Here is a 23,493-nt window from a genome sequence, read left to right as displayed (position 1 = left end):
ATATCCAATACATGCAAAAATTAAAGAAGCATGTTGTGCATTACCTCCAGATCATTTTTCCGGATTCCCACAGATGTTGGTCTCTCACAGGAGGCTTCTGATCTGAAGAGCCCTCCCAGATGTCCCCAAGCCAACCAACTGAACATGATCTGCAGCTGTCCAGTAAGGTGAGGACCAGCTGACAACCCCAAACATGATGCTGCTACTCATTAGTCCTGGAGGAGGGAACTGGTCCTTTATTTCAATTAATGATGATCAAAGATAAAGTGTGACATCTTGGACTTTTAGAATTATTGATGAACGTCTGATGGTTGAGACCAGATTAGCCATTTGAATTTTAACTGTGAAAATCCTGTTGACAATCAATTGCTTTAAAACACAGCAGTTCCCTTGGTAACATCCAGGCTGAATAGAATGTCACGGATGTCTCAGATGAGGATGGAAAATTTTCATGTTGGTCTAGTTTCACAAATTGCATGCAGAGGTACACAAATGGACGCCACACCTGACTGGCTGTTTGTGTTCTATTATCCAGTAAATGTTGTGTCTTCTTCTGGTTCGAAACACCACATTGCAATGACAATAAATACTTTAAATAATATGCATAATTGATGACTTGCAAAATAGGAGATCTGTGCAATAATTTATGACCACAAAATTAAATATTAATTTTGCACTGGGATCCCTATTTTGCTCTGGCATCCAAAGAACATCTTTTATAGAATACATAACTGGAAGTTTTGCCCATAAGTGTTGCTGGTAATTGGCACCACAGACGTAAACAATACGCAAAACAAACTAGGAGGATCACAATCTGACAGGATTTGCTCCGTTTCAGCATTTTTAAATTAAACCTTACTGTGCTTATAGAAATGTTCTTATTGCATTGTGAGAGCGAGAGAGAGAGAGAGAGAGAGAGAGAGAGTCATATGGCAGCACATATGGTGTACCCACAGGCTCCTTCAAGAACTTATGACTTTTCTTTTTTTGGCAGTTTCATGACATTTGCTTCCTTCTTATGTGGGATAGCAGATCAGTAAAATCATCTGCTAAACGTGCGTGTGAATAAAAGGTTTGAAAGAACACAACAGAAAGTACAGGATTGTCTCACTCCTAATGACGGTCTTTTTGTAACCAACTGCTAATTTAGTTTATACTAGTATGTTTAACCCCCTGTAAAATTGATATTTGCATTGCTAGGAGAATCAGCTTTGTGAGAAGAGTTAGCTGTGCACAATGTTAAATTAAAACCAGATAAACCAGTTGGTGATATTTGAATACCCCTGCAGAGGAACTGCGGTGAAACTATATCCTCAAGACTTCAAATAATGCAATGTGTGTGTCCTGTCTGTGGTTTAAAACTGGACAAAGACAGAATTAATATACAATGAGAAATGCACATAATATTGACACCTTTAAAATTTTCTGGGTGAATGCATTGGGTTAGTTTGTTATTATCTGGTTTTATTGTTTAGAAAACCACGATTAATTATTAATATTTATTTGACAATATAATGATATAGAAAAAAGAGTTTCAAGTCTTCAGTCAATCAATCAATAAACAGCCAGTTATGGTCTGCTAGTCTAAGCATGGTTTATGGTCTTCCCTTATGGTCATCATTAGTCTGGTCAGCTGAAATGTGCCAAAACTACTTTAAACCAGGACCCAAATGTCCAGACCAGCACAAGACCAGCAAGGGACCAAAAAAATAAAATATAAAAATGTATATATATATAAAAGTATTTTTTTTTTGCTGTTTTGTTTTGTAAACAATATAACACAATCGTTTCTAATATAATATTTGTCTTCTCCTGCACCTTCAGAAAACTAAAATGTCTTAAGTGAATCATTTTGATAAGGAAGGAAGTGAATAACATTTTCAATAAATAATAAGTGCAGGAATCATACAGCCTACTAGGAGCCGGTGCTGTACCGGCTTGTGTGAGCGCCTCCCTTGAACTCACTCTTACAACACACAAGACACAAGTTTGGACAATATTTACGATCTACGACTATCACCGCTGACCGTATGGAGATGTGATTCCTTTCCCCCCATCCAGTCTGACCGATCTGTTGTTTTAAGTCTGCTGTGAAGACGGGGCGTAAGCGAATTTTTCAACGGCATGCCGAGGAATTAAGTAGCCTGGTGATCTGAGCATCGAGGGCTAGATCGCTCTGAAATCGAACCCGCGGATTGAGGCCTAAATTCCCGAGCGGATAAATGTACGTATTTTAAAATTATATACCAGCCAGATATTTGTTAAACTATAACGTTTTTTTTTTCTTTCTGCATTTCATATTGTAGGTTTAATAACACATCCGTTAACCTACGCAAATAGTGTTATGTTTGTGAAGGCTGGTCATTTGACAAGCAAAACAAGCTAACGCTAGCGCTAACTGCCCTTTAGGACGTACATTCACACGACATTAAGTAAAAACAAAAGCTGTGTCAACACATAATGTTTAAATGTGATCATCAATATAATTAATAATAAAATAAGACGGTTAACGTTTAGTCGCATTATCAAATGTAATCAAATGCGTTTATGAATGTGTTATTTGAGAAACTTTATTTAATTGTTATTCTGTTTTTATATAGGGTTTTGTTTATCAGTTGACATGAGGAGAGAAGATACTAAACCGAGTAAGGACGGGTGAGTCGTTTACACTAATAATGTTATCAAATCACTAATAATAATATGTAATAATGTGTGTATAAGCTATATAAAACAATTTGTGAAAATAAAACGCAAAAGTATGGGTGAAATAACGGTCTCACATCACTGTGTGACAAATATATTTATATAAAAATGAAACAATATACTTATTATGTCCTGTAACGTTACTTGTATACAACATTTTAGTATATTTCAAATAACTCATACATTCTTACTGACAAATGTGTAAAACCTAGTTTGAAGGATAAAGCAAAGTTTGGTAAAGATTTCAAATTATAAGTAACGTGACTGGTAGTTTTTTTTAGGGCTTCACTCTGATCTTTTTACTGTCATCTAATGATTCTTGTTCTAAATATGCCTGACAATATATCTTGTTATATTGTTAGACTAGACAAAAAAAATTTTTCTGTAAGTCTTGGTAAAATGTATGACAGTCATCATTTTTTTGCTTGGAATTTTTTTTTTTTAAATTAAACAGGACACATTCTAATGTATGAGAAAAACATGAAAGCTTTCATTGAACTCTCATTCTCTTGATTGCTTGAAAACGTTTTAATAAATCATATAGATTCAAATGAAGCCATTTGGTTTGGAGGCCAAAAAGTCTGAAAAATGTACAGTAGAGTGTACATAAATTATTTCTATGAATTGTGATGTGATCTTGAGAATTTGGCAGATAAGCACAATATTAAGGATGAAATAACAGACTTTTGGATTGTACAGAAACATATGGCACACTAAGCTCATGGTAGATCTCGAAATAGTTGTTATTGCTAAAAACTGTTTCACTTTGAAGGAAATTAATGGTAACTTCAGATCTAGACTCGTGTGTCATTGAATCTGAGAGAGAGTGAGCAGAAGAAAGCATAAAACAGTAGGGCATTCAAGGACATGAACATATGCCAAGCATTATAGGGCAACACTGATATCCTAACATAATTTTTACAGGCACTGCTCAGAGGAAGGAAAGTAGCTGTCCTTAAAGAAATAATGCCTGTTTTCTGTTAGTTGTGTTTGTGCCTGGACAGTGGGATGGGGCTCCTGTGCTCTTATCGCCAGCTTAACACATGTTTGGAAGGAAAATCTTACTGTGGTGGATCTGATTTGACTTTGTGGTTTACATGTGATAGGCGACTGCAGTTTGCCTCCCATTTGAGGTATCTAATCTGTATTAATGAAAGCTAAAACCCCCCGATGATGCCACAAAGCACAATAAATCCTCCAGAGACCCCCGCGGGGCTAACCACGGTTAGTGGAAGAACCGTCTTTGCATCGAACCGTCTGAAGTGTGCTGGACTTGTCAGGATCTTGCATCACACCTCAGTACTGTAACTGTGACTTGCAAATATGGGTGAATCATTCTGAAAACCTGCGGGGTGTGTGAAAGCATTCAAAATAAGCATAGGTGGTTAAAGATATTATGATGAAGAGCATTGAGAATAAGCTGTAGGAATAGACTTGAATGTCATTGCTATATCTGTGGGGTTTAAATGTCAAGAGGTAGTGAGACTCATCTTATGAACTTGGGTCAGAGTTGCTTAGTGAAGTGGGAGTGCATGAGGTTTCTTTTGTTTTGGAAAAAAAAAAATTCTGCCGCCTTAATGGTAATCTTACAAGCCACTTTCTGATTCTGTTCTCTTGTGAGATTTGTTAAAAGTTGTGTATTTTAGAAATTGTTCAGTTTTGTGTTCAAGTCATTACATAGGTATAGTTGGTATATGCAATAAATAAATATAAATAATAAAACCTGTTAGGTTCTTTTGTGATTATGATTATAACTAAACTTGCACTACTGTTCATAAGTTTGGGGTCGGTAGGATTTTTTTCTTTTTAAGAAATTACATTTTTAAATGGATAAAATTATGACGAACATATGATATAACAGATTTATTTATTTTTTGTTATTTTTTTTAACTTTCCATTATTTAGAGAATCCTGAAAATGTGTCATGATTTCCACAAAAATATTAAGCAGCACAACTGTTTTCAACATTGATAATAAGAAAAGTTTCTTAAGCAGTAAATCATTTTATAGAGATATTATTCAGCTTTGCTGTCAATAAAATATTTAAAATTGTGGTAATATTTCACAATATTGCTGTCTTATACTGTGTTTCTGATCAAATAAATACAGCCATAAGATACTTTTAAAAACTTGAACGTTTTAACTAGCCCAAAAACTTTAAACATGTAATGTATATTTGATATGTTTCTCATACAAAGCTGGAAAAGTTAGTATGTTATTCTGTTAGTAACATTTGGTTGCACATGTATGCATACATTTTCATTTTTTTAAAATTATATTTCATTGTAGAAATGTTCCCACTTCTTCTCCGGTTCTTCAACGTGTTATGACATGACTGTTCAATCCATTTATCTGTTTTTCCACAGTTTTGCTGCCGATCGTTTGAGACAGGCCGTCCTCCAGCCCTGAATCCAGCATGACGGAGGTCCAGGCCACAGTGGAGTTCTCTGTGGAGCTCCACAAGTTCTATAATGTGGATCTCTTCCAAAGAGGGTAAGAACATGTTCTTATACCGGATAAAGTGTCATTCCAGGTTGGGTTGCATACACAAATAAAATATTTTCAAGGTTGATCTTGGTTAGAAGCCATGACTAAAACAACAGGAATAGGAATGAACTGCATTTGGAAACGTTTGAATAGTCTGGCAATGTTTTATCAAGCTCCTGCTCCTCAACAAGATGTAGGATGAGCAAAGCTTGTCTAGTTTATGTAGACAAATGGTGGTATGTGTTTGTAGTAAGATACATAAGAAAGTTAATAGTTAAATGATATTATGTTCTTGACGTCTGTTTTGTTATAAAGCTGTTTTCTTTACAGTAAAATTCAGTACAGAAACTTGTAGCCTGCAGCTCTCGTCTTCATTCGTGCAATCTTTATGAGATCATCTTCACTGATATTAATAACATGTAGCGCTCTTTTATAGTCTTTACAGTCTCGTTGTCCTTCCTGCCATTGCTTGCCGGCACACGTCTCAGCTTCTTAATCTAAATGTGCACCATCTTTTCTTAGAATTAATAATTTAGGAGTCTTCTCTCAATTATTTTTGTTCAGGCATGTCACACGTCTGCTTGTACGGTAGTTTAATGTTGTTCCCGGAGTTGACTAGCAGAGAGGGACACCTCAAAATACATCGCTGTTTCTCTATCTTTATGTGCAAAGGAAAGCAATGTGTGCATGCTTGTGGAACTTTCAATAATGATTTGGAGAAGAATTGTTGAATGTTGTTTTTTATTTTTATTTATTTATTTATTTATTTTGTACACAAAGTACAAAGTATTCTCATTGCGTTGCAAAATTACGGTTGAAAAACTGATGTCACATGGACTTTTATCAATATCCCAAGTTTTTGGGCCTGGGAACATTTCAGTTGCATTGCTGCCTATGCAGGGTCAAAGAGCTCATGGATTTCATCAAAAATATCTTAATTTGCATTCTAAAGATGAACAAAGGTCTTATGGGTTAGACATGACATTAGGGTGAGTAATTAATGATATAATTTTTATTTTAGGGTGAACTGTCCCTTTACCAGCCTGTACAGTTTGAGTTTTCAGTAATGTCTATAGCACAAATGGTGCAGGACACAAAGTAAGCATAGGTCATAGATGACGACAAAATAAATGCGTTTCCATATTTAACATGAGGATGCCATTTCTATTAGCAGACAATCTCAGAATACAATTGAGGTTAACTGCAGATTGCACCAGTTTCAGTATGTGCCAGAAACCTGAAATGACCCAGCATATGGTACAGGTATTTGAACACTCCATACCTAGTCTTATCTAAGCATGGAAACATGGGCATTTCAACACACTAGAGCCTAATGGCCCATTCCTGTTATGTGATCTATAGAGGCCGTTGTGCACTATGAAGAGCCACAGTTTTATTCAGCACAGGTATGAGTTGAGTTACAAGTGCTGCCCACATTTCAAAACCAGTCACTAGATATAACTAGAGGTGGGTGGTATAAGTATAAAACAGGTCGTTGCTAGCATATAAAGTTATTTTTGCTGGATATCCAAATTGTTTTGTGGTAAAATATGTTGTTTAAAGGGATAGTCTACCACAAACTAAATGTTCCGTCATCATTTATTCACCCTAATGTCATTCCAAACTTAAATTGACTTACATTTTTACATTTACATTTATGCATTTAGCAGACACTTTTATCCAAAGCGACTTACAGTAAATTCAGGCTTCAGGCTATACAATTTTTTTTATTTTTTTTATCAGTATGCGTTTCCTGGGAATTGAACCCATGACCTTTTGCGCTGCTAACGCAATGCTCTATGACTGAGACACAGGAACTACATTACACAAATTCTTCTGTAGAACATAAAAAAATATATATATTGAAGTATATCGGTGATCAAATGGCCTCAGTTACTATTTACTTCTGTTATGTGGATAGAAAATAAAATGGAGGTCAGTGGGAACTGAAACTGTTTGGATGCCAACACTCTTTAAAATATGTGTTTTATGTTCCGTGGAAAATTATACAGTTTAGTAAATAATGTTAGCATTTTCATTTTCAGATGATCTATCCCTTTAAGGTAGTCATACGTTTATGCAGCGTTACACTTTCCATGTTGCAATGTAAAGAGTCCATTTTCAAAGCAAAGGAAGAAACACTAGGTTTTGGTCAGTGCTCAGTAGGGTTGTTTGGTGTCAACACAGCAGTTTGCATTCTCAGGTTAACATTCCACATCTGCTGACATTGTCGCCACGGGTCTAACTAAAACACAGAGCCATTGAGTTTGCTCAGCTGTGCGACAGGAAGCACAACGCAACCGTCTTTCTCTTCTTCAGGTCCTGCAGGGGGACTAGTTGTTTGTTCCTTTTCCCAGATCTGTGTTCCGGCCAGCCGGTTGTATTCTTGCATATCTCCTCGCTCCCACACAAGTGCCTCTGTGTGCTTTTGATGTCATGATATTCTTGTCAGAAGGAAAATCGCAGCTCTATTTTGGTTGCCTGAACGTCGTCTTTCATTGCAAATGCACGGGAGGATGGAGCACAGGATATAAATACGAGCTGTTTGGATACAGCCATGTGCTGGAGCTCTCTGATGAGATCAGTGTGTCCGGGTTATTCAGCCGAGCTCCGATGAGTAGAAATGAGGAACTGAGTGGTTTGTGAAATGTATTTGAATGTCACAGCAGCTTCTTCCTTTCTAAGAACCACAGTAAGGAGAAAAGCTGACCAGTTTCTTTATAAAAAAAATAAAAAAAATGCGGAAACAATTTTTTTCAAGAGGTTTGGTTGTGTTATTGGTTCGTAAACTGAATTTTTCTGTGCTGAATATGGTATTATTTTATTCTGACAGTGTTTTCTTCATTGCTGAATCTGTGGGGTCAAAAGAAATGACGCTTTAGCTGAGTTGTAGTCTGAATGTATCGTTATGAGGGGAAAAACAGGCACTGCGATATTAATTCTAATAAAATAAAAAAATTAATGTTATGATGTGTTATGAATAATTTTGTGTCACCCAAAGTGACTCACCAAACAAACTCACTGGTTAAAATGACTCACTGAATCACTAAATAAATCAGTCTGTTTTGATTCATTATTTTTTCTTGTAATATGCACTACCATCTAAGTTTTTTTTGTTTGTTTTTTTTTACTCACCAAGGCTGCATTCTCATGTTTAAAAATACGTTAAAAACAGTTAATGTTGTTAGTTACTATCTCTCTGCTGCTCAAGAAACATTTATTGTTAGTGTCTGACAGTTATGAAGCTGTGCTTTTAAGGAAACTGGGATTAAGTAATAAATTACTTTTATGAAGTACAGTAGAACAGCATTTATTTGAAATACAAGAATTTTGGGTAACACTTTAGAATAAGGTTCCATTAGTTAATGTTAGTTAATGTATTAATTAACATGAACAAACAATGAATAATACATTTATTACTGTATTTATTCATCTTCGTTAATGTTAGTTAATGAAAATACAGTTATTCATTGTTAGTTCATGGTAATTCACAGTGCATTAACTAATGTTAACAAGCACAACTTTTGATTTAAATAATGCATTAGTAAATGTTGAAATTAACATGAACTAAGACTTATAAATGCTGTAGAAGGATTGTTCTTGCTTAGTTCATGTTAACGAAAGTAGTTAACTAACATTAACTAATGGAACCTTATTCTAAAGTGTTACCGACTTTTGTAACGTAACTCTCTAAAAACTAATAATTAAATAGAATTAGACTCTGTATAGTTAAATTATTTGAGATTCTAATCCCTTACTGTACCTTTACATAAAGTAAGTCTTTGAACTGGGCTTCAGGCTTTTCTTACATGGACTGCACACAGTAAGAAGAAAAATATCATCAAAAAGGGTCATTTAGATAGCAGTCCATAATAAAATCTGGTGTTGGCTTTTATAGTAATAAAGCAGACATACATTTTTACAGCTGTAAGAAGTATAATGCTTGTCTTGAATTCTTATGCTTATCATGAACACCCTTGTTTTCTTGTATGTGATGACAGGTTCTATCAGATCCGAGCCAGTATGAAGGTGCCACCACGGATCCCGCAGAGGCTGGAAGCCAGTCTGCTGCATCCCATAGGTAAAAAAACTTTTTACATCTCAAATGAACATGTCCTGTCATGTCACGATACCACAGAAATATAAATCAAGGAACCAAAACAATACCTTAGTTTGTACAAAACAGTTGGTATTTAACCAATGTGCTTAGTTTATTTTTTTGTCTAAAAATGTCTAGTTGTTGGTCAATGGCCTAAAAACGCATGGAAAATGCTAGGCGTGCCACTTTCTGTTTTTTTTTCCAATGCGTTCGGGCGCTTGCGCTCCGGAGGCATCTGCCATTGCTAAGCAACCATGACCTGCACTCTCCATGAAGAGCAATAGTTTCAGTTGCAGCACTAAAAATCGCTTGCAGTAGCTCTGCTACTAAATTTATTCCAAACTGGCTATCCCTGTACAGCTATGATCAGCTGTTCCTTCATCTTGGCTGAGCTTTCAGTGTTGTCATGGGAAGGATGAAGCTGATTGGTTGGTTCTTGTCACATGATGAAATGTTTTTATCTCGATGCGGTGTGGACACGCCTGGAAAAAATGAGTGTGTCGCACCACCGCGTCCGCTTCACGGCTGTGTCTCTTCCTAAAGGGGCACGCCTGCCACGCGACTACATTTAAAATAACAAACTTGAGCACGCAAAGACGCAATATGTGACCAGCCCTTAAAGCTGACATTTGAGATTTTGGTTATTTAGTAACAATTTTGTTTTTATAACATATTACAAATATAATAATAGTATTAAAAAGTTACTATTTATTTATAATAATTTACAATATGTAAGTGTATTAATTTAAGAACAAGATTAATTGAGTTTGAAACTATGTTGTGCATACAATGTGTTCAACTGCACACATGCTGCAATGCATATAATGCTATCGTATGATTTCTGTATCATTGTTTGGGATAATTTATTTTTACTGATATCTCATTCCAATTTGCCATTGGAATGAGATATCCGTATGTGTTGAGGCTGTATTTTCTAAAGACAAATAAAATGTTTCAGCCAGGTAAATTATCAGTCTTATCTCTACAGAGATATCTTTAGGCTGCATATTTCAAAGGAATGCAGCTTATCTTCAGTTATGAGGGTTAAATGTCCTACCTTCCCTTTCTAACAGTTCTCACAGCTTTAGCCTTCGGCTCTCTTAAGATTACATCAACCTTCACCTCAGGGCTTACGGTGATTGACACAGTGGGTTGAAAGAATCTTTGCCTGTGCTCTAACAGGCTCTGTGTCTGTTGGAGTGTGTGATGTCTTACACCCTGTGGTGAAATGTGGTGAGAAGCATCATTATCTGTCCAGTGATTCCTCAGATTCTTTCCTAATACAAGTATGAGGGCAGTCTTTTAACTTTGTGTTTGAAAAGCATGTGTAATGTTGGTTAACATGGGTAACAGTCAGATGCACACTAAATAAATTTGACATTAACTCCATTGATGTCAAACTTGTGTTGGTGCTTTGTCACGTCATATTTGCATGTACACAAATAAGGCGGAAAGATTTTCAGAGAGCAGAATGGTATAAACTGGAAAAAATAACAGCAGATATTTATTTCCGATAAATTAATTGGCTGTTTTTTATGTTTTTTTTTTATTTATTTAGTTTTATGGGGAAGAATAGCAAGCATCTCTAAGCTTTCTAAAGCCCTGCTAATGTGTGTTTTCGCACAGGTTCGGATCTGGCTTTTCCAGCATCAGTTCAAGATGATGTGGTCTGCAGCAAAACCTTTCAGATCCTTTATAAAAACGAGGAGATTGTAGTCAACGATGCCCTCGTATTCAAAGTGATGATGCTGCTAGATGCAAAGAAGGTAAGCAAATCTCATGACTCAAACAACACGCACACTAAGGGTTCAGTGATCAAATCTGCCTCTGTATGCATCACTAGTGGGTGGTGATAGTCTTTTTTTCCCCTGCAGGTGGAAGAGTCTTTAAATGAAATGGACTTTCAGCTGTCTTTGGACCTGTTCTTTACCGATGGCGACTACTCGTATGTAGAATAACAGAAAGAATAAAAAATTAACTGTTGCTTATATATTGATTTAGGATATTGAACAACACTATTACCTAAATCATTATACTGTTACTATACTAAGTCACTTTAAAAGCGTCAGCTAAAAGACTAAATGTAAAAGAGTGGTTTCAAATATAAAAGTGTTTGTTTTTGTCTGTGTTCAGGCCCGAGGAGCCAAGTTCTCTCCAGAGCATCAGCAGTCGAACGCTGCGTTTGCACTTTAGCCTTCACAGAGGCATCCACCAGCACGTCAACATCATGTTTGACTACTTCCACCTGTCTGTCATCTCTGCCACAATCCATGCATCACTGGTGGCCCTGCATCAGCCTCTAATCAGGTCAGCAGTACACTGAGAACTGGACTAGTAGTCATTTTGAATATGTCACGAGTGGAGACTGTAGACTGCTGTGCTTCTCAGGACATAAAATAAACTTACAGTGTGTGTGGGTGGGTAAATATGATCTATTAAAATTGTAGCTTTATTTTAAAAGCAGTAGAAATGTGTAATACTGTATTTGACTTGCAGTGTTTGTCCCCTCAGTTTCCCACGGCCAGTCAAAAGCACCTGGTTGAATCGTAACGCTCCGGCACAGAGCAAAGACTCTCTCATCCCAACACTAGAGTCTGTGGTGTTCGGCACCACCTACGTCAAGCAGCTGTCCCCAGATGTAAGAATACAAACACACACACAAACACACATATCCTTACTCAACCAAATGTGCAAAAGAGATGTCTAGACACTTCCCTATTAGGTATTAATTTCACAAGTTTCATTGACATTAAATGCTCTTTTTTTTCTCTCTCAAATGCAAAAGATTGTATCACTAAAGAAAATTGGGTATCATAGTAATGCAAAAACTTTTAATGCTCCTTCTGTTGATGTAGATTGTAGAGTCAGTGAGACATGAAGTTCTCTTTCATGATTTGCAGGGCAAAACCTTCCTGGTGTCGGAACAGTGCCTACAGCACGCCTTCAGCCTGCACCAGAGCATGTGTGCTAGCTTGCTGCAGGCATATCAGGGCCTGTTCTGCTATTTAACCTCCCTGACCAAGAATCTTCCCGCATCCCAGCGCATAGAGCTAGGTATGTAGTCTGTCAGAGCTGAGAGAATAAAAGTCTTGTTTCCAACCTGAGTTGGATGACTGAAATGATTTATTTTAAAACATTTTTACACTGCACTTCAGTCTTTGACCCTGTATAAAGCTTTTTTGTGGCTGGTTGTCATGAAGTTTTGGTTTAATTTGCTTTGCAGTGTCCAAATTTAACAAACTTTGATTACTAAAGCCAGTTTAATTGCTGAGCTTCAGTGTGTGTATGTGTTCTAGGGGTGAGCAATATACACTACTGTCCAACAATTTGGGGACTGTAAAATTGTAATGCATTGTTAATCAGAAATGATTTAAGAAATTGATTATAAACGTGACCAAAAACATGTTTTAAATATTTTATAGTTCTCTTATAAATCCAACAATGTATCATGGTTTCCACAAAAAATATTAAGCAGCACAAATGCCTTTAACATTGATAAATAAAAAAAATAGAACAGAAAAAAAGAAGTTTCTTGAGCACTTAATAAGCAAATTAGAAAGATTTCTGAAGAATCGTGTAACAGCGATGACTGGAGTAATTATTACTGGAAATTTGCCATCACACAAACAAATTGTATTTGAAAATATATAAAAATTTTATATATTTCACATTATTACAATAATTACTTAATTTTGACCAAATAAATGCATACCTGTTGAGCAAAAGAGAAAAAAATTGGAAAAATCCAAAACATTTTGAACAGAAGACCATAAGAAATTAGTGTGGTAAGAATTAAAATGCAGGGAGAATAATTAAAAGGTCTTGTTGGAAAATGTAATGTGTGTGTGTGTGTGTATGTATGTATATATATATATATATATATATATATATATATATATAATACAATATCTTCTCTAATGAACCTTTGGAAGTATATTTAGAGATGTTGAAAACCTTCGTGCTGAAAGACATCATTTTCAGTTTTCAGTTTTTTTTTTTTTTTTTTAAGCGATTATGTTTCTTACATTTAAACTTTTATATATTAATGTTTATAAAATATATATTTTTTGCTTATTGTGTATGTATATATGTATGTTATATATGTCTATATCTGTTTTGTTGTATATGCTTTGGATCTTTTGCTTTCACATATTAATATATATGTTTTAATCTCATCAGAGCCTATCAAATCACTGAATACTCACTTACACTAATGCAACCATTCACTTGAAGATCTAGTTAGTGACTTTTTAAGGACTGCTGTTCTGGACATTTACGTGTTAATGTTTATTTAACTGCATAGTGTATGCCTCTGCCCTCTCTTATGTATGAGCCCGCATGTGGATGCTTAAATCAACTATTTTTCTATGTTTGGACCTCAGAACTAGTCTATAACAAGTCTTTCCCTCCAGAACATTCACCCTCACTCACTCACTCAGTCAAAGCTAAACTACTCATCCCTTTCCGCTTCTGACAGTGACTGAAATTGCATGTATTTACGGGTTCATATTAAGCTCAAACAGCAAAAGGGGAGAGTGAAAGTTTTAAACGTGCCTATATGTGCAATCCCACCACTAGCCAAGCCCAGCATGCAGGTCCTTTATGAACGAGTTCTCAGAAGACCTTACCCTCCAGGCCAAAGGCACGTCTACATAGGTATGTCCCTCCAAAACCGACCCTCAAAATTGCTCCACATGCCTTTTGCCTTTCATTCATGTCTTTTTAGCTTTCTTTCTTTCATTCCCTGTACCTTGGACATTTGTCACTTGTTTGGCAAGTGCCCTTCAGTGAGGGAGCTTTTAACTCAACTTAGTCCTCCTTTCCTTTAGTAGTATCTCAGATCTCAGGCTGACTTGGGATCAGTCTTATTGCTTGGACGTTGCTGGTATTCTCTGTCCTTTGACTTCTACTTCCTGTGCTGTTGATCCTCTAGATCCCTCTCATGTGCTGTCAATCACAGGGTCTTCAGACAGACCCTTCTCTCTCATTCACTCCATACTGCTGCTATAGGACCAACATTTTCACTCTGCTGTCTTTTTTTTTTCTTTTTTGTAGAGGAACTTGATGTGGAGGCCCGACTTAATGAGCTTTGTGAGCAAGTCAAGGTATGTCAAGGGAAGTTAGTACCATTTAATGCAAAAAATACCGAGCAGGATGTGTCCCAAACAAGTCAATATCTTTATTAAACTTTATGGAATATTATAGAACTTTATTGAAGGGTCTTGCTACCATCTGACTACATCTGTAAAGCAGAATTTGGTTATTTTACAGTTTATGAGCAATGTTGCTCATTTCTAAGTTATAGGCCAAAAGGTTGAAATTTGAATCAACAAATCAGATGAATGTAAAATAAAATGAATTTGAATAATGATGATTTTTTAGTTTGCATCCATCAATTTTCAATTACTTAACTCATTGAATTGTACAAAAATAGGCATTACAGCTTGGTAATTTGATTGGTGAATTTGGGGCAAAAATAAATACATTGTGAGATATACCATTATTGTAATGTAACATTACTCAATCCATAAGTTAAGGTCATACCTCCCACCACTGTGGTTGTTGATTGGCTGGTATCATCATGCTGTACTACACTATTTTATATTTATGATGGTGTGTATGTATCTTGTAGCAAAGGGCAGAAAGCCCAGATGAGTTGGCGGAACTGGTGAACATGAATTTGGCACAGCTGTGCTCTCTGCTCATGGCATTGTGGGGGAATTTCCTGGAAGTGGTGTCCCTGAATGAGCGGGTCTCTGCGCTCTTGGCCCAGGAGCACCATACACTACGGGTGAGTTTTGAGATTTTTATTATATGCATTTTCTAACCGCGTACTTTCATTGTGTTATGCATTGCATTCTGACAGATTTTGTAACCCAAAGATGCATGAAATTGATGTTGCATAGTTAGGAGTGTTTGTGCACAGTACTTTTCTGGCTTTACTTGTGTTGTATTTACAATTTTTAGGTGCAAAGATTTGCAGAAGCTTTCTTTTGTCTTGAACACCCAAGACAGAGTGCACTAGCCTACCAGGAACTGCAGTACGGCTTCAAATATCTTTACTGTAATGTAGTTATTTAGCACACGGAAAAGATTTGAATTATCATGATAATTCAAATGAACTACTTTATTCAACAGTGCTCATAGTCACCAACAGATGACCACAGCTATCAAGAACTCCTCCTACTTCTTGTCCTTGCCACCTCTTCCTGTTGAATGTGCTGATCTTGATGGGGATGTGAACTCCCTACCAATCATCTTTGAGGATAGATATTTGGAATCAGTTACTGAAGGTAATAACATTAACAATAACACACACACACACACGTGCAATATTTAAAGTTAGTTTTTTTCTGGATAAAACAATGAAAAACCAGGATCACAGATAATTTAACTCCAACCTATCTGGTTCAGTTATGTGTTTTATAAGGGTTAGAGCCTAACTCTGCAGGACTTTGGCCCTCCAGGAGCAGGACTGGACACACCTGAACTAAATGTAGTGAAAAGGAACAAGACCTTTGAAATGTCAGATTTTGTGCTAGTCAATACTCTTTAAGATAAACTAGGTGTGGCATAGTGGTTTGGTTATAAAACGCTTAAAGGTTCAGACCCTTTATGAGGCAATTCACCATTATTTCCTTAAAGGGAAAGTTCACCCAAAAATTTAAATTCTGCCATTAATTACTCATCCTCATGTCATTCCAAACCTGTATGATCTTTGTACATCTTCGGAACACAAATTAAGATTTTTTTTTATGAATTCCAAGAGCTCTCTGCTCCTCCCGTAGACCGCAATGATCCTACCATGAGCAATGTCCAGAAACGTAGTAAGTGTGCAGAGAAAACAAAAATAACTTTATTCAATAATCAATCTCCTTTAGGTCTCTTTGGTGCCATTTTGGAGACTATCACAAACATATATATATATATTTTTTTGGTGAACTATCCCTTTAATGTTAGATTGCACTATGGAAACAGTCCCTGTAGTTAAGTGACTATTCACTTTGGATAAATAGTCTGCTAAACTACTACTTAACATATTTCTTCTGCCCTGAAGATCGCGATGGTCCATGGCTTGGTCTTCACAACACCAGGAGCAGCTCTGTGTCCACTAAAGCAGACAGGTCCAACTCAAAGGACTGCATTGCTAGCGGACTGGGAGGCCTCGGCCCGTACCCAGATAAGCAGCAAGCTGCCCTTGCCACAGCTTGGCCTGAACAGAATGAGCCTCCCCTCAAATCCAAAGCCAAATCTATCAAGCTTAAGAAGAATGCCAAGACTGAAAATTCAAAGAAGCTTATCAGGCAGAGCTCAAAAGACTCTGTGGTCCTCACAGGCTACAAGAACTTGAAGGTTCCTCATGGTGAACCGACCACCAAGTCCAAAGAAGTTGACACTCCGTGCAATCCGAAAGACGAGCTAGATGATGTAGGCAAATACATCCACCAGAATGAAACTGCAACCACGCATTGTGCTCCGAATACTAAACACTGCGACATTCAAGGCAACGCCGGTATCCAGAGTGACAGCTTTTCCAGTCTTTTGAGTTTGCAAATGCAGACTAGGCCCCAGGCAGGTACTGGAGCAGAAGCCGCAGAAAGCGCAGCTGCCAGAATTGATTCGACACATCCACCCGCTGGGCTCAGACATATTGATGTCAAACCGAGCGACAAGGACCCCTACCAGGGCGATAAGGTCACCGTTCTCTTACGGCACCACTCAGATCCGACTGCCAAGAGGGATGTTCCAGAGATCACACAGACCGATTTCTCTGAGTTCAAGAGTCGAGTTGGGGATGGTGCCACGTTCATCAGAGCTTGTGGAGCCGCTTTGAGAAGTGAATGTGTTCCTCAAGCTTCCTCCAGGCTCTCAGATTCCGGAATCGAGAGCGAGCCCAGCTCTGCAACACAGTTAGCACCCGTTTCTCCATCTCCTTTTGCTAATACTAGCCTGGAGGCACCTACAGAGCCCATTCTACAGAGTGCCAACCAGAGACCATCTCCGCTTAGCCCTGCCTCCAGAGGAGCCACCACCTTGGAGGGTCTCAATCCAGAGAGCACCAGCGGCATCAGTGGAGTCCAGTCTTCCCTCACCTCCATTAATTCACTCCCCTCGGATGATGAGGTGGAGACGGAAGTCACTAGCAGAAAGTCCAGCATCCTGGTTCAGGAACAGAGCCTCATATTTTCGGGAGAATCTCACAGCCTCCCGTTATCGAGCTTTAGAGTTTTAGCTCAGCAAAAATCCTCTGTCATTCATCGAGATGGACTGGTCTCTTACAATGAGGACTCTGCTCTTCAGCCCCGCTGTGAAACGAATGATCCTGACAGGCCGGCGGGATCTAGTGAGACCGATGTTCCAGGTGGTGCACCTTTGGGGCCAGAAGCATGTAGTGAGCCTCAGACGGCTGCCCAGTCCAGTACATCGGTCACAAGCAGCACGGACCTGGTGAAGAAAGGCTTTGTGGAGAACTACTTTGGCTCCCGTTCCAGCACTGATGTATCTGAGATCAGCCCATTGGAGACTGCAGCTGTGACGCTGGGGATTCAGACTTGCCCCAATGCTAATGACGAAGAGGACGAGGAGGAAGAACAGGAACATGAGATGATTGAGAACGGTTACTACGAGGAGACAGATGGGCTGGTTTATGTTAATGGACTCCCAGGGGATGAAGGAAAGTGTGAGGATGAGGGAGCAGAGGGAAGGACCCCTTTTTATGATCACCTGGGTTTGGAACAGCTCCAGGAAACATACCTCCCCTCAGCTGGCCAGGAGACACGGCCTTCTGGACCAGCACCAACCAGCAATGACCTGTGCTGGTACAAGAGCGCCCCCACTGCTCAGATGACTGCGTGAGTTTTTTTTTTGTGTTCTTTTTTTTTTTCTTGCCATTGCCCTTTAGTTTTGGAGTTTTTCATGCACAAAAAATATATGTATATTGCCAGAGGTCAAGGTTTTTAAACTGTGAGACAATTTATCAGGATTGTTTGAATAGAAAATTCAAAAGAACTGCTTTTTTTAAATATAAATTTTTACAATTTACATTATACATTTTTTTAATGCCACTTTTGATTAATTTAATGCATCCCTCCTCAATAAAAGTACTGGCCCCTAAACTTTGAACACCAGTGTATGCTATTCCAAACAATAAAGTGTCTTTGCCTTCATAGTCTTTTAATAAACTTAAATAACTTGCATTTTTGCCTGAAATCATATGTATATATGATCAATATGTTAATGTGAATTGTAATGATAACTAGCTAGCTATTTAGGCATTATTTTAGGCTACTTTTCTAGGTAATGCCATCTTTAAATAATCTTTGCAAAATGTTTTGCAGTAATTTAATGCAAATTATTATAATAAATGTTACAGCAAATAACTGTAGATTTGAAAAATATTTCAAATGCTCTTTCACATTGACTGTAAGCTGGAATTCTGGTTCTGCATTAAGACATTTATTAGAAGTACATAAAAAGGAGAAGCATTAAATGAGTTCATGTTGCTGCAGATTGTAGATGCATGAACTTATACCTGATAGTAGGTTCCTTTTTTTCTGTCTCTGTTTGATGGAGTGTTTCAATCTTTAGGTTTGCCCAAGCAAAAGAGGAGCTGAAGCAACTAAAGTTGCCAGGCTTCCTGTACAGCGAGGTGGCACATCTGGCCTCCACTGTGCCATATTTCAGCATGGATGAGGATGAAAACACTGATGAGGGCATACACTTAATAGTTTGTGTACATGGTCTGGATGGTAAGCAGTCACAGTCTTAATGTTGGTAAATCTTATATATAACCCTGAGTCTACATGTACAGATTCAGATCAATGTTTATTAAAATAAAAACCATTTCTTTAGGTAACAGTGCGGATTTGCGTCTAGTGAAGACTTATTTGGAGCTCGGTTTGCCTGGAGCTCGAATAGATTTCCTAATGTCAGAACGCAATCAGGTAAACTGCAGAACAAGCACTGGGTTTTGGCTGTTTCTAGAATAAATTGTGTATTATACAAATTAAAAAAAAAAATTATAGTACTTCTGAAAGGTATAATCACTGATAAAAATCCAATAGGCTTGGAAGATAAATGTGATATAAAATGTGGTATATTTTAAAATATTAACCTTCATTTTATTTGGTTGTTATTCAAGAATGACACATTTGCTGATTTTGAATCCATGACTGACAGACTTTTGGATGAAATTGTGCAGTACATACAAATCTTCAACCTCACAGTTTCCAAGATAAGGTAAGATCTTTTCATCAAACCCAAATAAATGAGAAAGTAAAACTCAGATATGAGAAATCATCACAGTGTTTTTTCACACAACATTTTTAGTGGCCCTGTCCAGTGTGACATTTCACAATGGTTGATTTTGAGGGCTTGCATATTTCTATTAAATAAATTAAATATCGTTGTGGTTTCAAAACATTAGACTAAAAAACATACACAAATTCACAACAGGGACATTTTAAATACTGGGGCTGTTTTGCCCTCACCTTTGGTAAACTTTTGACTCCGACTTTGTCCCAAAAGAATCCCTCACCCCTTCCCTTTCTTCCAAGACTATGAGGTCTAAACCAATGTACATCATGGTGCATTCTGGCCTCATAGGGGGCGCACATGAGCACCATTTTGCACTGTAAAATGACAAATAAATTGAATTTAAAATGAATTTTACAGGTTTGCATATGCCAGTTTGCACTGGATCTTAAAATGAATTTTAATTTGACCTGTTTGAAAATATGAGCTTGTCAAAAGTAAAGCGCATCTAGCCTTAGGATGACAGAATCACTATGTTGTCTTTCTCAGTTTTGTGGGTCATTCTCTGGGAAATCTGATCGTGCGCTCGGTGCTGACGAGGCCCAGGTTTAAGTGTTATCTCAGCAGACTACACACGTTTCTATCTCTGTCTGGACCACATCTTGGCACGCTGTACAACAGCTCAGCCCTCGTCAATACCGGTAATCCCTCCTCATGAAGTTCTCTGAAAACAGTCGTTTACAAGCCGTTTGTTTTTAAACTGTTTCTCTGTTTTTTCTCTGTGTCAGGGTTGTGGTTTATGCAGAAGTGGAAGAAATCTGGCTCTCTGCTGCAGCTGACCTGTCGCGATCACTCTGACCCACGCCAGACCTTCCTCTATAAGCTAAGCAAGAAAGCAGGTGAGTGTGATGATAATTTGGTTCCGGCATGTTGATGTTAGTTCGATTTTCTCCATATACAAACTCTCAAACTCTGTTTCAGGTCTTCAGTTCTTTAAGAACGTGGTGCTGGTGGGGTCTCTTCAGGACAGATACGTCCCCTATCACTCTGCTCGAATCGAGATGTGTAAAACAGCCTTAAAGGACAAACAGACTGGTGAGAATTACAGGAAGAGTTTTCATCATTTATTTACCCTCATGTCATTCCAAACCGATATAACTTTTACTACTAAAGGTTTCGGGTCAATTAAATTTAAGTTAATACTTGGCAAGGATAAAGATCTTAGGTTTTAGGATTGCTTTACTGCTTCTAACAATATATTTCTCTCCTTTATCTTCTTGTGTGATTAGGTCCAGTGTATGCTGAGATGATCGAGAACCTTCTTCTCCCTGTGCTTCAGAACAAAGACTGCAACCTGGTGCGTTACGACGTCATCCATGCGCTGCCCAACACCGCTAACTCCCTGATTGGCCGGGCAGCCCACATCGCCGTCCTGGACTCTGAGATTTTCCTGGAAAAGTTCTTCCTGGTGGCAGGGCTCAAGTTTTTTCAGTAGCCTTGCTAGATCGGAAGCGAATACCTCACTTCAAACGGCCGGTTTTTTTTTTTTTGGTTATTATTTCCTCACGGTTTTAAGTATGCTCTTGGAGGTAAAGCAAAATATATCAGTGTTATTTCTGTTGTTGGTTTCGTTTTTTTGTTTAGTCTGTTGTGAATGTGGAACTTAACGTTTTTATTTTTCTACTGCCATTTTTTTTTAACCGTCTATTCATTATTAAGAAAATCAAACCTCCTTGTGATATTATTTTTTTCATTGTTATTTATGTACAACTTAAATTTTTACCATTTCATTTAACAATTCATTCTCTGAAACGATCTTATGCTGAACTGGAAGTGTAGCTGCTAAAAAAGAGTGAACTATTTATTCGGGGTGGATATCCAGGTCGTTTTCATGGTAAAAGCATGTTCACTTGAACACTTTGGTATCTAGGTTTGGCTTGTTGAACTGCATAATACATATTTTCTATTAAGAAATTGCCATTTGACTACAGAATTTTTACAATTTTTTTTTTTTACAACGTCAAAGGCTTCCTTAACCTAGACGAACATGATTGTAGCTGAAACGAAGCAGCCTTGGACCCGCGTGTTGGTTTTATATGATGTCTCTGATGCCCATTGCATTCTCATGCACAGTCTCAACCCCAGCCTGGAGTTGGGTGGAGAAAATGCACGCTAAGCATGTTAGTATTTACTTTTTATTACAGGGGATACAGCTAACAAATGAACAGTGGGCCAGGTGTATGGGCTAGAGGGTTAGTCAGTTTAAAACAGCACAAATACTAGTAATAGGATCACATAGTTGTGGGAAAGTATTTATGTTCAGTTTCCTATGGAGGAATTTGTTGATGCTTGTGTGCAAAATACTTTAAATAAAACATTGGAATTATCCTGTTTTTGTTAAAATGGTTTTGTAACATGAACTCCACATTTCATTAAATGTATTCGCAATAAATCTTTTTGTCTTCTTTTTTTTTTTTTTTTATAGAAGCTTTGTTTTCATGGACTACTGTTTTTATTTTGAATGAAAGGAATAGTTCCAAACCTGTGGAAGGCTATTTCCATAATGATAGGTCATTACAATCTCAGTTGTAAATTTATTGTAAATTGTCCCATTTTGTAATTTAATGTCTTCCACTTGTGACTTGATTTCAAGAGATGACTTGTGTGTTATATCATGAGTATTCTGAAGTCATACAAAAGCATTGTGTGAGGCACATTAATACAAGGTAATATAATACTTCTTATAAAACATACCACTTCTATGGTACTTTTATTGTATTTTTGGTCTGTCTATAAACTGTCCTTGTATGAAAAAAAAAAAGTTGCACATTAGCTCATTGACACATTTTCTTCTCTAGATGTCACTGTTTACTAGATCTCGGAATGAAAGACATCTTATGCTGGTAAACTTTTGATGCGTTTCATATTGTACTTAGTGTTATTGTTTGTATCATTTGAGATACTATTATAGTTTTTAATATTTTGCATTCATTTTACTTTTTTATATGTTCTTTAAATTATTTTAATGTGTTTATTTTAATATAATGTTTTAGTGTTTTTGTCTGTAATGTTTACTAAATATAAATGTAAATTTGCTAAATGAAAATGAGAAATGTTGCCTTGGCAATTAGCTTAAATAATAAAAAAGATTATTTTATTTTTCTTATTTTCCTTTAGATAACTATAACTTAAAAACTGGTACTTAATTTTTTATTTTGGAATAAAAAAGTTGGAATTTCATTGCTCTAAAAACATTTTATAGTGAATTATTAAATCCTATTTGTTTTAGTCTAACAAACAATTTGTGTGTGTGTGTGTGTGTGCATGGAATGATCCTGTATAATAGAAGTGTTTTCCCCCTCTATTTAGCTCAGTGTTTTGCTGCATGTGGCCTCTTGAAACCAGCTGATCTTTGGAATGTGGGGTCACCATGGAAACCTTAAAGACCTGAATAAAAGCAGCCTGTTGAGCAGCACCATCTCCAGACTCCCTCTCAGAGTGCTGGACGGTGATGCGGGATGATGCCATGAGGAAAAGCCAGGGATCGAAGGTCATGTGAATATGATCACAGCAGGGGTCAGGGGTTGAAAATAGCACACAGCTATTTTCCTGGAGACTCTCAAGAGGCTGAAATTGGCAAGACAGCGGACATCTTTTTGGCACAATGGAAGCAGAAGATAATACCTAATGGCCTGTCATGCCCCCTAACTGACCCTTAATCACCCCACACAAACAGCACGCTCAACATACACTCCTGTTTTCTTGCTGAATAACAGTCAGAGTAATTTTTTACTCCTTTTATTAGCCAAATCACCATTTGATTTAAATATTGTTTGTTTTAATAATTTTGCATTCTGATCAGACTAAGTTAAATGTGGAATGGCTCTCCACTGCACTGAATTAGTGTAATCTCAGACAGGTTAATGCTGATCTTGATTAGTAATCTGATT

At 37.2% G+C, this 23,493-nt stretch overlaps 1 protein-coding gene across 2 annotated transcripts; it reads left to right on the top strand.

Annotated features, from left to right (window-relative positions):
• Window positions 1–1,911: 1,911 nt before the first annotated feature.
• Window positions 1,912–21,995, top strand: LOC113070938 (protein FAM135A-like). 2 transcript variants are annotated; one of them, XM_026244285.1, is made up of 22 exons: window positions 1,912–2,224; window positions 2,601–2,655; window positions 5,070–5,196; window positions 9,192–9,271; window positions 10,916–11,055; window positions 11,164–11,234; window positions 11,423–11,596; window positions 11,801–11,927; window positions 12,190–12,343; window positions 13,868–13,945; window positions 14,345–14,394; window positions 14,922–15,080; window positions 15,257–15,330; window positions 15,428–15,582; window positions 16,347–18,141; window positions 18,878–19,038; window positions 19,142–19,233; window positions 19,431–19,528; window positions 20,093–20,244; window positions 20,332–20,442; window positions 20,525–20,638; window positions 20,833–21,995. In XM_026244285.1, exons 3-22 carry the CDS (start codon window positions 5,120–5,122, stop codon window positions 21,036–21,038), a joined length of 4,068 nt encoding a protein of 1,355 aa, XP_026100070.1. In that variant the 5' UTR covers window positions 1,912–2,224; window positions 2,601–2,655; window positions 5,070–5,119; the 3' UTR covers window positions 21,039–21,995. The 2 variants fall into 2 exon arrangements, with proteins under 2 accessions (XP_026100070.1, XP_026100071.1); XM_026244286.1 differs by lacking the exons at window positions 1,912–2,224; window positions 2,601–2,655; window positions 13,868–13,945 and having other exon boundaries at window positions 5,120–5,196.
• The last annotated feature ends 1,498 nt before the right edge of the window (window positions 21,996–23,493 follow it).

Source organism: Carassius auratus, unplaced genomic scaffold (genome assembly GCF_003368295.1).
Source record: "Carassius auratus strain Wakin unplaced genomic scaffold, ASM336829v1 scaf_tig00005422, whole genome shotgun sequence".
NCBI classification, from domain to species: Eukaryota; Metazoa; Chordata; class Actinopteri; order Cypriniformes; family Cyprinidae; genus Carassius; species Carassius auratus.
Note: the sequence above shows the minus strand (reverse complement) of the source record. Positions and strands in the feature narration are given on the sequence as shown.

Excerpts from the sequence above, each read along its gene's own strand:
- LOC113070938 (XM_026244285.1), top strand. The coding sequence starts at position 5,120 with ATGACGGAGGTCCAGGCCACAGTGGAGTTCTCTGTGGAGCTCCACAAG. Across the intron at positions 11,056-11,163 it reads TGCTGCTAGATGCAAAGAAG|GTGGAAGAGTCTTTAAATGA; the intron begins GTAAGCAAATCT and ends TTTCCCCTGCAG. Across the intron at positions 12,344-13,867 it reads ATCCCAGCGCATAGAGCTAG|CCAAGCCCAGCATGCAGGTC; the intron begins GTATGTAGTCTG and ends TCCCACCACTAG.